The sequence below is a fragment of the Hibiscus syriacus genome, unplaced genomic scaffold (genome assembly GCF_006381635.1).
Source record: "Hibiscus syriacus cultivar Baekdansim isolate YM2019G1 unplaced genomic scaffold, ASM638163v2 tig00110388_pilon, whole genome shotgun sequence".
Classification (NCBI taxonomy): domain Eukaryota; kingdom Viridiplantae; phylum Streptophyta; class Magnoliopsida; order Malvales; family Malvaceae; genus Hibiscus; species Hibiscus syriacus.
In genome coordinates, this window is record NW_024062718.1 from 1,564,663 (window position 1) to 1,579,179 (window position 14,517).

General features: G+C 38.2%; 2 protein-coding genes and 1 long non-coding RNA gene across 3 annotated transcripts; 1 reads left to right on the forward strand and 2 right to left on the reverse strand.

Moving 5' to 3' along the window:
* On the forward strand, positions 1-1,162 carry LOC120122938. Its single transcript, XR_005516137.1, has 3 exons — positions 1-235; positions 325-450; positions 537-1,162. It is a non-coding gene; the product is annotated as an uncharacterized LOC120122938 (long non-coding RNA).
* A 10,155-nt stretch (positions 1,163-11,317) lies between these two features.
* Positions 11,318-11,677, reverse strand: LOC120123076. Its single transcript, XM_039142070.1, has one exon. It carries the CDS (start codon positions 11,675-11,677, stop codon positions 11,318-11,320), a length of 360 nt encoding a protein of 119 aa, XP_038998001.1.
* Positions 11,678-13,465: 1,788 nt separating this feature from the next.
* LOC120123077 lies at positions 13,466-14,293 on the reverse strand. The gene is made up of 2 exons (XM_039142071.1): positions 13,945-14,293; positions 13,466-13,749 (listed from the first exon to the last, which is right to left on the reverse strand). Exons 1-2 carry the CDS (start codon positions 14,291-14,293, stop codon positions 13,466-13,468), a joined length of 633 nt encoding a protein of 210 aa, XP_038998002.1.
* Positions 14,294-14,517: the final 224 nt, after the last annotated feature.

Here is a 14,517-nt window from a genome sequence, read left to right on the forward strand (position 1 = left end):
AAGAGGCCCTGATTCAACAGCATTTGCAGGCACATCATCTCAGTTTATATTCCCCTCCCACTTCCTTTTTTTCCACTCATCACCATTTTCCCATATATTCCTCATGGTAGATCTCCTTGTTGTGAGAAAGAACACACCAACAAAGGTGCATGGACAAGGGAAGAAGACGAACGCCTCATTAAACTACATCAAACTTATGGTGAAGGCTGTTGGAGATCTCTCCCCAAAGCTGCTGGTCTGTTCGTTTCCTTATCATCATATGTTAATTTGCACTGAAGCGTTTTCAACTTGTTTTTTTAGGGTTAACGTGACTGATTTTTCCAGGTTTGCTTCGGTGTGGAAGAGTTGTAGGCTTAGATGGATAAACTACCTGAGGCCTGATCAAGAGAGGAAACTTCACTGAAGAAGAAGATGAAGTCTCATCAATCTTCACAGCTTACTTGGAAACAAGTATGTTCTTTTTCTCATCTTTTCTCCTTGATCATATGAGTGAATCACATTAAAATCTCAACCGGGTAGCCTTTGTTTTGTTGCAGATGGTCTTTGATTGCTGCAAGGTTGCGGGAAGAAACGGACAATGAGATCAAGAACTACTGGAACACTCATATCAAAAGAAAGCTGTACAGCCGAGGGATCGATCCTCAAACCCACAGTCCACTCGGTTCGGTTTCCAGCACGAACAAAACAAGTACACAACAGCAATAACTGTAGTAACAGTATCAGCAGCAGCAACGTTAATCGATTCCATACAAACGAACAGTCGTGATGCCATTGATGCAAGTGCCTGCCAACATAGATAATGGAGGCGCAGACTCAGCTGAAGATTCTAACGGAAGCAGCAGCAGTGGATTAAGTCGTGAAGAAGTTTTCCCACAAATCAATCTCGAACTCTCTATCGGACTTCCGTTTCCCTTCCAGCAGTCTCGAGTTTCATCTCATGTCGACTTAAATCAGTCGCAGCAGCAGCAGCAACGAGTTTCCTAGTTGTTTCAATCGACAACGCCGGATGTGCTTATGTCACAGATTAGGGTTCCGGAAAAGCCAAGCGTGTAGCTGCAGTGCCAGTGTCATCACAACGCTGTAGCATGCAGCTGATTTTCTCAGGCAGAAATTAGTATTGAGGTGAGTATATTACCAACAGGAATGTTCTATTAAGTTTTAAATGATTAACATAGGTGTTAAGTAATTTGCATCTGTGTTGTAAAATGAACTCCGGAAAGCGTTCAGTCAAACCGCTCAAGCCAACCCCGTCCATTAAGTGAGACAAAGACTCAAAACCTCTTTATGACCACTCAATGGCAAAAAGGCTTTATATCAAACCAACACAATCGAATCGAAGCTATTATCAAGCCAACTCGAATGCAATGCTTGCAAGTACACATACTCGGATCATCCTAACGCACAGACAAAAAAAATAAACACTTATAAGTAATTATTACATGCTAATTAAATAGCAACCTTATAAAATCAGACGAAGTCAACCTTAATTCATTGTTAGAGATAAGATTACGCTATGGAATTGTTTAGTTTTTAACCCCTAAACGCTTTATAAATGTAGAGAAATAAAAGTATTACTTTATCAAAGGCAATCAAGTACCTTTTCACTCATGTGACCGAGCCGTTTATGTAACATCCTTATATGATTTAATCGTAAACTAAACCGAAGATGTCACTTTGATTGATGAAAAATTAATGTTGTTTAAAATATTACTAAAATTAATCTTAATGTCCATTGAGTTTGAGGATTAACGACGATGATGTAGATGCCGACTCAGATTATGCCAATCTACTAAAATGCTAATAAGCCATTATCTCTTCTGGAAAAAAAATTAGAAGTTTGTATCTGAATTTAATCTAGGAATTTGCCTTCTCCCCTTCATCTACCCAATATATACATTCTATGAAGGAGGAGACAAACATGAAGAACTTCACCCACTTAGTTGCAGTCATGTGGTAAAGTGACTTGACACCTCTCTCAACAACTATCTCGTCATGGTTCAAGCAATGTCTCCCTCCTAACCAGCCCTACAACTAATAACATGATTCTTTTAATTAGTGCACTGTAATGTATCATGGTTTTAAAATTGCTTAATTCCCTAGAGTGGCTAGTTTTATATTGTGTAGCCTTCATTATTTGGAGAAAGGGGTCTTCATCTGACACTGGTTTACGTAGTTATTTATTCATTTTCATTAGCATGTGTATGGAATTAACATGGTTAAGTTTATTAAGTTTTTTAATAATCTCGTCATGCAGAAGGCAAGATCTGGGAGCTCAACTTGTACATTTTGCCAACTTATAGGAAATGGACGTAGTTTAATGATCATGCTGGATTATTAAGCTGTAACTAAGCATAACTCAGAGACAGCCATTAGACTGTCATTAAGCGATAAATAAGCGTGTATATATTATGTATTCAATTTCTTTTCATTCTTTTTATGTAATTAAAGATCATATTCATTCTTTAATCCGCATATTTTATTTGGTTAATGCGCATGATATTTGTACATACCATGTGATAGTCAAATAGTTAAAACTTAACAAAGTGTTCCATATCTTCATGCGAATCCGGACAGCTCAGGCATCATAGAACAAATCTTATAAATCTTGAGTTCTTGTTTGACAAATGATTCAGCTGTTAAATTTGGTAAAACTAACTGTAAACCTCTAGTGTTAGCAATATTGTGAATGTTAAAAGTAATAATTTTTGGCTTAAGATGATCGATGGTCATTCTTGAAAGCTAAGAAAAGGCAGAATCTGTGGAAAGATGTCTGTATAATTATTATTTTCAAAACAATTCTATACATGTAAGGTATACTTTATGTACAATTAGATTTCAACAGTTGAGGATGTTGAGAACAGTGACTCTAGCTTTGATCAACCTCCTGAAGAAGTTTTCGATACCTTCATCAGATTTTGGATGCACATCTCTGAGTTTTCCAGCTCCTTTTGCACATTCTCAACATGTTTCATGCTTCCAGATTTAATCAAGGAACGCAATGTTGCTTCAACATCTGCAATTTCATTTGTTTTTTGTTCTTCTTCCTCGCAAGTTACCATTTTCTGGTGCATTAACTTCGAAATAGTGACCAAGCTCATTTTGATTCAGCCTCTGGCCCTGAAATAAAGGACAAGAAGGATTCTAGAACGCTGATGGTAATTGCTTCTACTTGTTTTAAGGTGCTAATCACGGCTCCAGTCTCACCATCTTTGCCAAGTTTATTCCATATGCTTCAAGTTCTTCAAGGCCTTGCAGATTGCCTTTCTCACTGCCTTCCTAGAGGTTAAGTATTTCCTAACCTCATTAGCAAGCCCCTCCACTCCTCTTCTTCGGCGGAAAACTGATTGAAGATTTTGTGTGCATTCCTTTGTTTGGGACAAGGCATCTCTAGCGTCCCACATACATCGAGAAGCATGAGAGATCCATCCAGAAGTTGTTCAACCAATTTCCTTTGCTGTTCTTGAGCCAGAGCTTGTTGAGCGAGTGGCAATTGAAGCAACATATCAACAGAGTCATACAAATCTTGAAGGCAGTTGAGTTGATTTCCTAACGATGATGATGTAGAAGCCGACTGAGATGTCCTCAGTCGGTTCAGATTTTCATCGATCTGAGAAGTGACAGGGTGTTGCCTTGAAGGCAAGCTGTTTGAGCGAGCATGGAAAGAAAGCTGGACATTCAAAGGAGAGGTAGCCATTGTCTTTGTTATAGAGAAGGAAAAGGCCTTCAATTGTGTTCAACTAACTCAAGCTAATTTGCTGCCTTCTCCCATTACCATCTGCTGATATATATATATAACAGGCTGAGGGAGACAAGAGGAATCTCATCAGGTTTAAATATCAATTATAAGTAACGTGGAGTTGAAATAGATCTACACGATATCACGAACACCTTCATGTTTTGTCTGCTCTCCACAATCAGAACAACTCATCACCCATATCTTAATAATATAGTAATACACAGGATGGTGCCAAGACAGAATGCAGGATTATGACGTTATTGTTGAATTTGCTCTGTAAAAGGGAGGCAAGATCTGCTTTCTTGATTTGTACAATATAATCTGAGAAGGAAAGCGTGTACTTGTCTGTATTTTTCTTTTATGATCTGAATCATCATGTTGAATAACAGTTGATTTTGGCCATGCAAAAGTTAACTGTTGACATTTTATAATCGAAATAAGGCAAAGGCAACAAATAAATATTTGCACGAGTGCTGCAACATATACTACTAGTTTCTATCCGATACTGGCAGGAACGGTGCTCCTTGGAAGTTGGAATACAATAGATTTGTAGCTTTCTTTCTTCTGTGAGTAAAGGGTATAATCTAATTTCTGTCTTGTAGTTAAAAGAGTTTATATAAGTGAATGAAAAGAACTTCTTTGTGCTGGTTTCTAGAGATGATGTATTTACTTGGAAAGATGTGAAGAAAACAACTAAAACAACAAACTTGAGTCCTAGATAAGGTTAGATCTTGTTCTTTTCATGTGGAGTGATAACCAATGAAATCTCTTAACACATGAATGCTAAATGCATTTTCTCTTAACACATGGAGTTACAAGGTTTATTCTAGTGTATTGAAAGAGATGGTTAAATACAAAAAAGAGGAAGATCAAAATGAGAAACATGCATAAGTAAAATAAACAAAGCACTGGTTCCATAGTACCATATATATATATACACACACACAGAGGATAGGATCTTGTTACATAATGTAAAACTCGTTTAGTTTTACACAAATTTAGGATTGTTGGATGTGGGAAAAGATGACTGAGATTAACAGTATGAAATGAAAGATATTCACTAGAAAAAAATAATAAGTCGATCTCAACCATTTATTTCACTCACCTAACGGTCCTAAATCTGTATAAACTAAAACGTTTTACATTGTGTAAGTGGATCATAACCTGATTTTGAATGATCATAAGGCATCTCACACTTGACACCCATCTCAACAACTATCTCAGCACGGTTCAAGCTATGTCTCCCTCCTAACAAGTCCGGCAACTCATAACAATATTCTTTTAATCACTGAATTCATAATGCGTCTCATTCCTGAGATAATATTATACTATATGCACGAATGGTTTTAAAGTTGCTTACAACAGTGAATCTCTTGTCATTAGCCTCAATTATTTACGCGGTCATTATTGTTTGATCAATTTCATTAGCATGCACATGAAAATGTATATGCAATTATCATGGTTGAGTTTAATATATGTCCTGAATCTCTTGTCATGCAGGAGGCAGACAAGATTTGCTTAAAGAGTGTGAGGTTTGTATCTACCATGTGATGCTCAAAGTGTTTCAATTCTTCAACGGAATAACAGGAATCTCGGCAGCTCAGGTGTTCATAGAAAAAATCTCATAAATCTTGAATTCTTGTTGAACAAATATAATAATAGTGGCTCTATAATTCATCTACCAAGTTAAGATAGTCGCATTTGGTAAAACTATCTGTAAACCTCTAGTGCTAGTAATAATGTGAAAGTTAAATGTAATTTTTTTTACTTGAATGCATCCATAGGCATTCTTGAAAGCTAAGAAAAGACAGAATCTGTGGAAAGAAGACTGTATAGTTATGATTTTTTTAACAATTCTATACATATAAGTTATACTTTATGTACAATTAGATTTCAACAGTTGAGGATGTTGAGAACAGCGACTTTAGCTTTGATCAACCTCCTGAAGAAGCTTTCAAGACCATCAAGATCTTGGATGCACATCTCTGAGTTTTCGAGCTTATTTGCACATGAGCATGAGCTCGATTTTGATTCAGCATCTGGCCCTGAAATAAAGGACAACAAGGATTCTAGAACGCTGACGGTTACTGCTTCTGCTTGTTTCAAGGTGCTAATCACGGCTCCGGTCTCACCATCTTTGCTAAGTTTATTCTCCATATGCTTCAAGTTCTTCAAGGCCTTGCAGATTGACTTTCTCACTGCCTTCCTAGAGGTTAAGTATTTCCTAACCTCATTAGCAAGCCCCTCGACTCTTCGTCTTAGGCGCAAAATCGATTGAAGATCTTGTGTGTGTTGGGGAAAACGGGTTATTTCCCACACGAACGTAGTTTTAAAATTGACCTAAAATGTCAAAATTAAAACCACCAAAGGTTGCACAGCGGATAAACCTGTCAAACTATTGAATATTGAAACACAATGGAAAAGAACCGAATAAAAAACAATAAAGGAGAGAACATACCAAATTTACGAGGTTCGACGAGAATATCGTCTACTCCTCGGGCACCACACCGGATGATAACTTCACTATATCGCCAATATTACAACAAATGGAATTCTTTGGAATTCCCAAAGTGGGAGAATGAAGAATACAAGAGGAAGAGAGAATTTGTTTTTGGGATAATTTCTAATGGAAATACTTAGGTCTATTTATAGTTGAGTTTCAAGAACAATATGTTCAAAGTTTGGCCACCTACCAAAGAATTTTCCAATGTGTACAAGTTAGCCACCAAATATGAAATTCACATGTTCAAAGTTTGGCCACCAACCAAGATGAAATTTCCAATAAGTTGGCCACCAACCAAGATGAAATTTCCAACTTGTCAACTTAATTTCTAGACAAATCTAACAAATCTCCACCTTGGCTTGAAATTACCAAGCCTACTCAACTTCTTCAACTCCCCAAATTTGTAGTGCCTCTAATTGCGCTCACAAGCGCCACACACCCGAAGGTGTTCATACTTTCAGGATGTTAATCAAGTTCAAACAATGATTGAACTTGATTACTGTTACCACCTTGGTCATCATATCTGCAGGATTTTCTGATGTCGCAATTTTCTGAAGTAGAATCTTTCATTCTTCAAAGATCTCCCGCACAAAGTGATACCTCACGTCGATATGCTTAGTCCTTGAATGGTAGACTTGATTTTTCGCTAAGTGAATAGCGCTCTGACTGTCACAATAGAGACTAATGATACTTTGAACAACTCACAAGTCTTCCATCAACCCGTTAAGCCAAATTGCTTCCTTTACAGCCTCTGAAACTGCCATGTATTCTGCCTCTGTAGTAGACAAGGCCACCGTAGATTGCAATGTAGACTTCCAACTTACTGGGGCTTTAGCAAGAGTAAACAAATACCCAGTAGTTGATCGATGCTTATCCAAATCACCAGCATAATTGGAATCAACATATCCAACCATACACTGACCAAGTGCTTCATCCTGTTCAAAAACTAAACCAACATCCACGGTTTGTTGGAGATACCGTAGAATCCATTTCACAGCTTGCCAATGTCCTTCTCCAGGATCATGCATGTACCTGCTCACAACTCCAACTGCTTGTGAAATGTCAGGACGCGTACACACCATTGCATACATCAAGCTCCTAACTGCATTAGCATATGGAACTTTTGCCATATACACTCGTTCTTCATTATTTTTAGGAGATAATCGAGAACTAAGTTTCAAATGAGAAGCCAATGAGATACTTACATGTTTGGTATTTTCATTCATGCCAAAACATTGTAATACCTTTCTTAGATACTGCTTCTTTTATAAACAAAGCTTTCCTCTCTGTCTATCTCTGCTTATCTCCATACCAAAAATCTTCTTGGCCTCACCTAGATCTTTCATCTCAAACTCTTGATTCAACTGAGCCTTTAATTTGTCTATCTCATTTTGACTCTTCGAAGCGATCAACATATCGTCAATGTACAAGAGAAGATAAATGAAAGATCCATATTTGAGCTTTTGGAAATACACACAATGATCATATTTGCTTTTAGTATACTTTTGCCTCCTCATAAAGCTATCAAATCGCTTGTACCACTGCCTCGGAGATTGCTTCAATCCATATAGCGATTTGTTCAGCTTACAAACCCATTTCTCACAACCACCATCTTTGTATCCTTCTGGCTGTGTCATATAGATCTCCTCTTCTAAATCACCGTGCAAGAAAGCCGACTTTACATCAAGTTGAGCTAGCTCCAAATTCAACTGTGCTACCAAGGCCAATAATATTCTAATGGAGGAATGCTTCACAACAGGGGAAAATACTTCATTGTAGTCGATTCCCTCCTTTTGAGCGTAGCCTTTAGCTACCAACCGTGCCTTGTAGCGAACATCTTTCTTGTTATGAGATCCATATTTCTTTACAAATACTTACTTGCATCCAATGGCTCTTTTACCTTTCGGTAATTGTGCCAGTTTCCAAGTGTCGTTCTTTTGGAGAGATTGCATTTCTTCATCCATGGCACTTTTCCACTTATCACTTTCCAAGCTTTGTATTGCTTCTTGGTAAGTGATAGGGATATCATCATCAACAACTGGAAGAGCATAGGCCACCATATCAACAAATCGAGCAGGTCTACAAATTTCTCTCCTTGGCCTTGTAACTGCAAGTGTTTCTGGTGTCTCCAATGGTTCTTGGGTTTGAACCTCTTCATCTTCTGATTCTTCTATTGGAGTTGAAGAATCAGCTGCATCAACTTCTGGGATCATCGTCTGCTGAAACTCCACCTGTTTTGGAGTATGCTCCACCTGCTGTGGAGTACTACTTGTCTGGACAGCTTCACTTGTTACCTTTTTTACTAGGGCAGATTCATCAAAGGTAACATCTCTGCTACAAATTACCTTCTTGGTGTCTAAACACCAAAGGCGGAATCCCTTCACTCCATGGGTGATTCCCATAAAGAGAGCCTTCTTTGCTCTCGGATCAAGCTTGGATTCCTTCACATGATAATAAGCAGTGGATCCAAATACATGTAAGGAATCATAATCAGTAGCAGGTTTTCCAGACCATACCTCCAATGGTGTTTTTCCTCCTATCGCTGATGACGGCAGACGATTAATGAGATGGTCAGCATATGTCACAGCCTCAGCCTAAAATGCCTTGCCTAACCCAGCATTAGACAACATACATCGAACTTTCTCCAATAGTGTTCGATTCATACGCTCTGCCACCCCATTCTGTTGTGGTGTATGTCTAACAGTGAAGTGTGGAACAATACCATACTCATGGCAAACGTCAAAGAATGGGTCACTTTTATATTCCCTTCCATTGTCGTCCTAAGACGTTTGATCTTTCTACCAGTCTGTTTCTCGATCATATTTTTCCATTTCAGGAAAATTTGAAGCACTTCATCTTTAGACTTCATCGGATACACCCAAACTCTTCTGGAAAAGTCATCTACAAAAGTTACAAAATAATGGTTTCCTCCCAAAGACGATGTCTTTGAAGGACCCCATACATCTAAGTGAATATAATCTACAATACCTTTTGTATTATGTATAGTGGTGCCAAACTTCACTCTCTTCTGCTTTCCCAGAACACAATGCTCGCAAAAGTTCAATTTGCAAGCCTTTGCACCTTTCAACAATCCTTTCTTTTCCAGAATTTGCAAGGATTTCTCTCCAGCATATTCCAACCGCATATGCCACAACTGGGCTACGTCCAAATCATCACCTCCGGAAGCTGCTGCAACTGCTCCAATAATTGTACTACCTTGGTAGTAATACAAATTATTTTTCCTGATGCCCTTCATCATCACAAGTGCGCCATATGTGACTTTTAAAACTCCATCTCTCATAGTGACTACTGAGCCTTTGGATTCTAAGGCTCCCAACGAGATGAGATTTTTCTTCAAACTGGGAATGTATCGGACATCCGTCAGAACTCTGGTTGATCCATCTTGATTCTTCAATCGAATTGAACCTATCCCAACAGTTTTACAGGCATTGTCATTGCCCATATAAATAACTCCTGCATTTAGTTCCACTAAATCGGAGAACCACTCCCGATTAGGGGACATATGATAGGTGCAACCCGAATCTAATATCCACTCATCGGAATGGAATGTTGTTGATGAAGCAACCAATGATATGTCAGAGTCATGTGCATCATGCTCTGCAACACATGCATCTGGAGCAGCTTTTCCTTTCTTCTTCAGCTTCGGACAATCTTTCTTCCAATGGCCTTTCTCATGACAAAAGGCACATTCATCTTTTCCCAGTCTGGACTTCGACTTTGATCTCCCTCTCCCTCTCCACTTTGGCTTTTGACTTTTCGAGCGACCTCTTGCCACCATGGCCTCCGCTGCTTCGTACTTGCTCTCATTCTTGATTTTCTTCCTGAGTTCATAACTATACAAAGCATCAGTTACATCTTTAAGGGTAACATTATCCTTACCATGAACTAACGTTGTCTCAAGGTGCTCAAATTCATCTGGAAGAGATGACAACAACATCAAAGCCAAATCTTCATCTTTAAAGGTTTCATCCATGCCCAATAAGTCTTCCACTAGCTCATTGAACGCAGTGATGTGTTCATTCATACTAGTCCATGGTTGATAATCAAATCTGAACAATCTTTTCTTCATGTGGAGACGATTCTGAGAGATTTTTTTAAGGAATTTTTCCTCCAAAGCTTTCCACATCTTACTTGCAGAAGTCTCGTTCTTGTAGCCATACTTCTGCTCCCTGGAAAGACAAGATCGAATCGTGCTGCACGCCAAACGATTAATTGTTCCCCATTCTTTCTCCTCCATATATTCGGGATTTTCTTCCTCAATGGTGATGTCTAAACCTTGTTGGAATAAAACGTCTAACACCTCGCCTTGCCACATGCCAAAATGACCGGATCCATCGAACAACTCCACCGAGAAATTTGTATTTGACATCACCCCTCCTCACCGGTCCAGGTGAAGAGCTTGATGTCTCAACTGATCCGTATTTTGACATTTTAATTCTAACGAACAATATTCAATATCACGAACTGTATCTTTTCAGTAACGGAACCACCAGGATAACCTCAACCGAAGCTCTGATACCAATTGTTGGGGAAAACGAGTTATTTCCCACACGAATGTAGTTTTAAAATTGACCTAAAATATCAAAATTAAAACCACCAAAGGTTGCACTGCGGATAAACCTGTCAAACTATTGAATATTGAAACACAATGGAAAAGAACCGAATAAAAAACAATAAAGGAGAGAACACACCAAATTTACGAGGTTCGACGAGAATATCGTCTACTCCTCGGGCACCACACCGGATGATAACTTCACTATATCGCCAATATTACAACAAATGGAATTCTTTGGAATTCCCAAAGTGGGAGAATGAAGAATACAAGAGGAAGAGAGAACTTGTTTTTGGGATAATTTCTAATGGAAATACTTAGGCCTATTTATAGTTGAGTTTCAAGAACAATATGTTCAAAGTTTGGCCACCTACCAAAGAATTTTCCAATGTGTACAAGTTAGCCACCAAATATGAAATTCACATGTTCAAAGTTTGGCCACCAACCAAGATGAAATTTCCAATAAGTTGGCCACCAACCAAGATGAAATTTCTAACTTGTCAACTTAATTTCTAGACAAATCTAACAGTGTGCATTCCTTTGTTTGCGATAAGGCATCTTTAGCAGTCCCGCATACATTGAGGAGCATGAGAGATCCATCCAGAAGTTGTTCAACCAATTTCCTTTGCTGTTCTTGAGCCAGAGCTTGTTGAGCGAGGGGCAATTGAAGAAACATATCAACAGAGCCATACAAATCTTGAAGGCAGTTGAGTTGATTTCCTAACGATGATGATGTAGAGGCCGATTGAGACTCCCTCAGTCGGTTCAGATTTTCATCGATTTGAGAAGTGATGGGGTGTTGCCTTGAAGGCAAACTGTTTGAGCGAGCATGGAAAGAAGGCTGGACATTCAAAGGAGAGGCCATTGCCTTTGTTTTAAAGAAGAAAGAAGGCCGTTCAATTGTGTTTCAACTAACTCAAGCTAATTTGCTGTCTTCTCCCATTACCATCTACTGAATAAATATATAACAGGCTGAGGGGAGACAAGAGGAATCGCATCCTCTTTAAATATCAATTACAAGTAACGTGGAGTTGAAATAGATCAACACGATTATCACAAACACCTTCATGTTTTGTCTGCTCTCCACAATCAGAACAACTCATCTTCCTTATCTTAAATAATATAATAATACACATGATCGTGCTAAGACAGTATGCAGGATAATCACGTTATTGTTGAATTTGTTGTGCAGAAGAGAGGCAAGATCTGCTTGCTTGACTTGTATATAATATAATCATAACAGGAGACTTTGTACTTGTCTGCATTTGTCTTTAATGATGGGAAGAAGATGGAACATTTATTGAAGATTCAATTGTCCACCAACTGAAATCCAGCTAAACAATTTTGTATAATGCAACTCGTGTATGATCTGAATCAACCATGTTGAATGACAATTGATTTTGGCCATGCACAACTTAACTGTTGACATTTTATAATAGAAATAAAGCAAAGGAAACAAATAAATATTTGCACGAGTGCTGCAACATATACTACTAGTTTCTATCCGATACTGGCAAGGAACGGTACTCCTTGGAAGTTGGAATACAATAAATATTTGTAGCTTTCATTCTACAATGAATAAAGGGTATTATCTAATTTCTGTCTTGTAGTTTAAAGATTTTATATAAATGAGTGAAAGTTTATAACCAAGGACCCATTTTTTATTATTAAAGTTGGTTAAAACCAACCTAGTTTCACCTATGCTGGTTTCTAGAAATGATGTATTTACTTGGAAAGAAGTGAAGAAAACAACTATTAGAACGAGTGTGGTAACTGGTAGCCGTTATCTCTTCCGGAATGAAAACTCGAAAGTTGTTATCTCAATTCAATCTGGTCATTCTCCTTCCTCCCTTCATGTAACCAATATATATATTCTATGACGGTGGAGACAGACATGAAGAATCTCACCCTTTCAAGTTGCAGTCATGAAGCAGCATGGACTTGAATCCTATCTCAACAACTATCTCAACATGGTTCAAGCAATATCTCCCCCCTAACCACCCCGACAACTCATAACAATATTCTTTTACTCACTAAACTCATAATGCATCTCGATTCCTGAGATAATACTATACTATGTTTACGAGTGGTTTTCAAGTTGCTTACACAAACGGTGGCTAGTTTTATTATCATTGGCCTCCGTTATTTAAGCAGTCATTATTGTTTGATCATTTTGAAAATGTATGTGCAGTTATTACGGTTGGGTTTATCAAGTTTTCTAATATAATAATGTCCTGAATCTCTTGTCGTGATGGAGTCAGGCAAGATTTGCTTAAAGAGTGTGAGATTTGTATCTACCATGTGATGATCAAAGTGTTCCAATATCTTCAACGGGACATCAGGAATCTCCACAGCTCAGTTATTCATAGAAAAAATCTCATAGATCTTGAATCCTTGTTTGATAAATATAATAATAGTGGCTCTATAATTCATCTCCTAAGTTAAGATGGTTAGCATTTGGTAAAACTAACAGTAAACCTCTAGTGCTAGTAATAATGTGAATGTCAAAACAAAAACAATTTTTGGCTTAATATGCATCGATGGCCATTCTTGAAAGCCAAGAAAAGGCAGAATCTGTGGAAAGAAGACTGTATAATTATTATTTTTTAAACAATTCTATACATGTAAGTTATACTTTATGTACAATTAGATTTCAACAATTGAGGATGTTGAGAATAGTGACTCTATCTTTGATCAACCTCCTGAAAAAGCTTTCGAGACCTTCATCAAGATCTTGGATGCACATCTCTGAGTTTTCCAGAGCATTTTGCACATTCACAACATTCTTCATGCTTCCAGATTTAATCAAGGAACGCATTGTAGCTTCAGCATTTGCAATTTCATTTGTTTTTTGTTCTTCCTTGCAAATCACTTTTTTCTGGTGCATTAACTTTGAAACTACTGACCATGGACTCGATTTTGATTCAGCATCTGGCCCTGAAATAAAGGACATCAAGGATTCTAGAACGCTGATGGTCACTGCTTCTACTGACCATGGGCTCGATTTTTATTCTCCATATGCTTCAAGTTCTTCAAGGCCTTGCAGATTGACTTTCTCACTGCCTTCCTAGATGTTAAGTATTTCCTAACCTCATTAGCAAGCCCCTCCACTCCTCGTCTTCGGCGCAAAACCGATTGAAGATCTGCATTCCTTTGTTTGAAACAAGGCATCTCTAGCGGTCCCACATACATCGAGGAGCATGAGAGATCCATCCAAAAGTTGTTCGATCAATTCCGTTTGCTGCTCTTTAGCTAGACTTTGTTGAGCAAGGGGCAATTGAAGCAACTTGTCAACAGAGTCGTACAAATCTTGAAGGCAGTTGAGTTGATGTCCTATTGATGACGATGTAGAGGCCGACTGAGATGCCCTCAGTCGGTTCAGACTTTCATCGATTTGAGAAGTGACGGGGTGTTGCCTTGAAGGTAAACTGTTTGAGCGAGCATGGAAAGAAGGCTGGACATTCAAAGGAGAGGTAGCCATTTGCTTTGGTTTAGAGAAGAAAGAAGGCCTTTCAATTGCGTTTCAACTAACTCAAGCTAATTTGCTGTTTTCTCCCATTACCATCTGCTGAATATATATATAACAGGCTGAGGGGAGACAAGAGGAATCTCATCCTCTTTAAATATCAATTATAAGTAACGTGGAATCGGTGTGGATTTACAGGAGTGTAGTAGATGTTCGTGTTTTTGTCTCCTTTCCATAAT

What these genes read in the sequence shown, in the direction of transcription:
- LOC120123077 (XM_039142071.1), bottom strand. Translation starts at nt 14,293, where the DNA reads ATGGCTACCTCTCCTTTGAATGTCCAGCCTTCTTTCCATGCTCGCTCA. An exon ending in GGAATGCAGATCTTCAATCG is followed by an intron (nt 13,750 to 13,944) that starts GTTTTGCGCCGA and finishes CCTTTATTTCAG; the next exon opens with GGCCAGATGCTGAATCAAAA.
- LOC120123076 (XM_039142070.1), bottom strand. Translation starts at nt 11,677, where the DNA reads ATGGCCTCTCCTTTGAATGTCCAGCCTTCTTTCCATGCTCGCTCAAAC.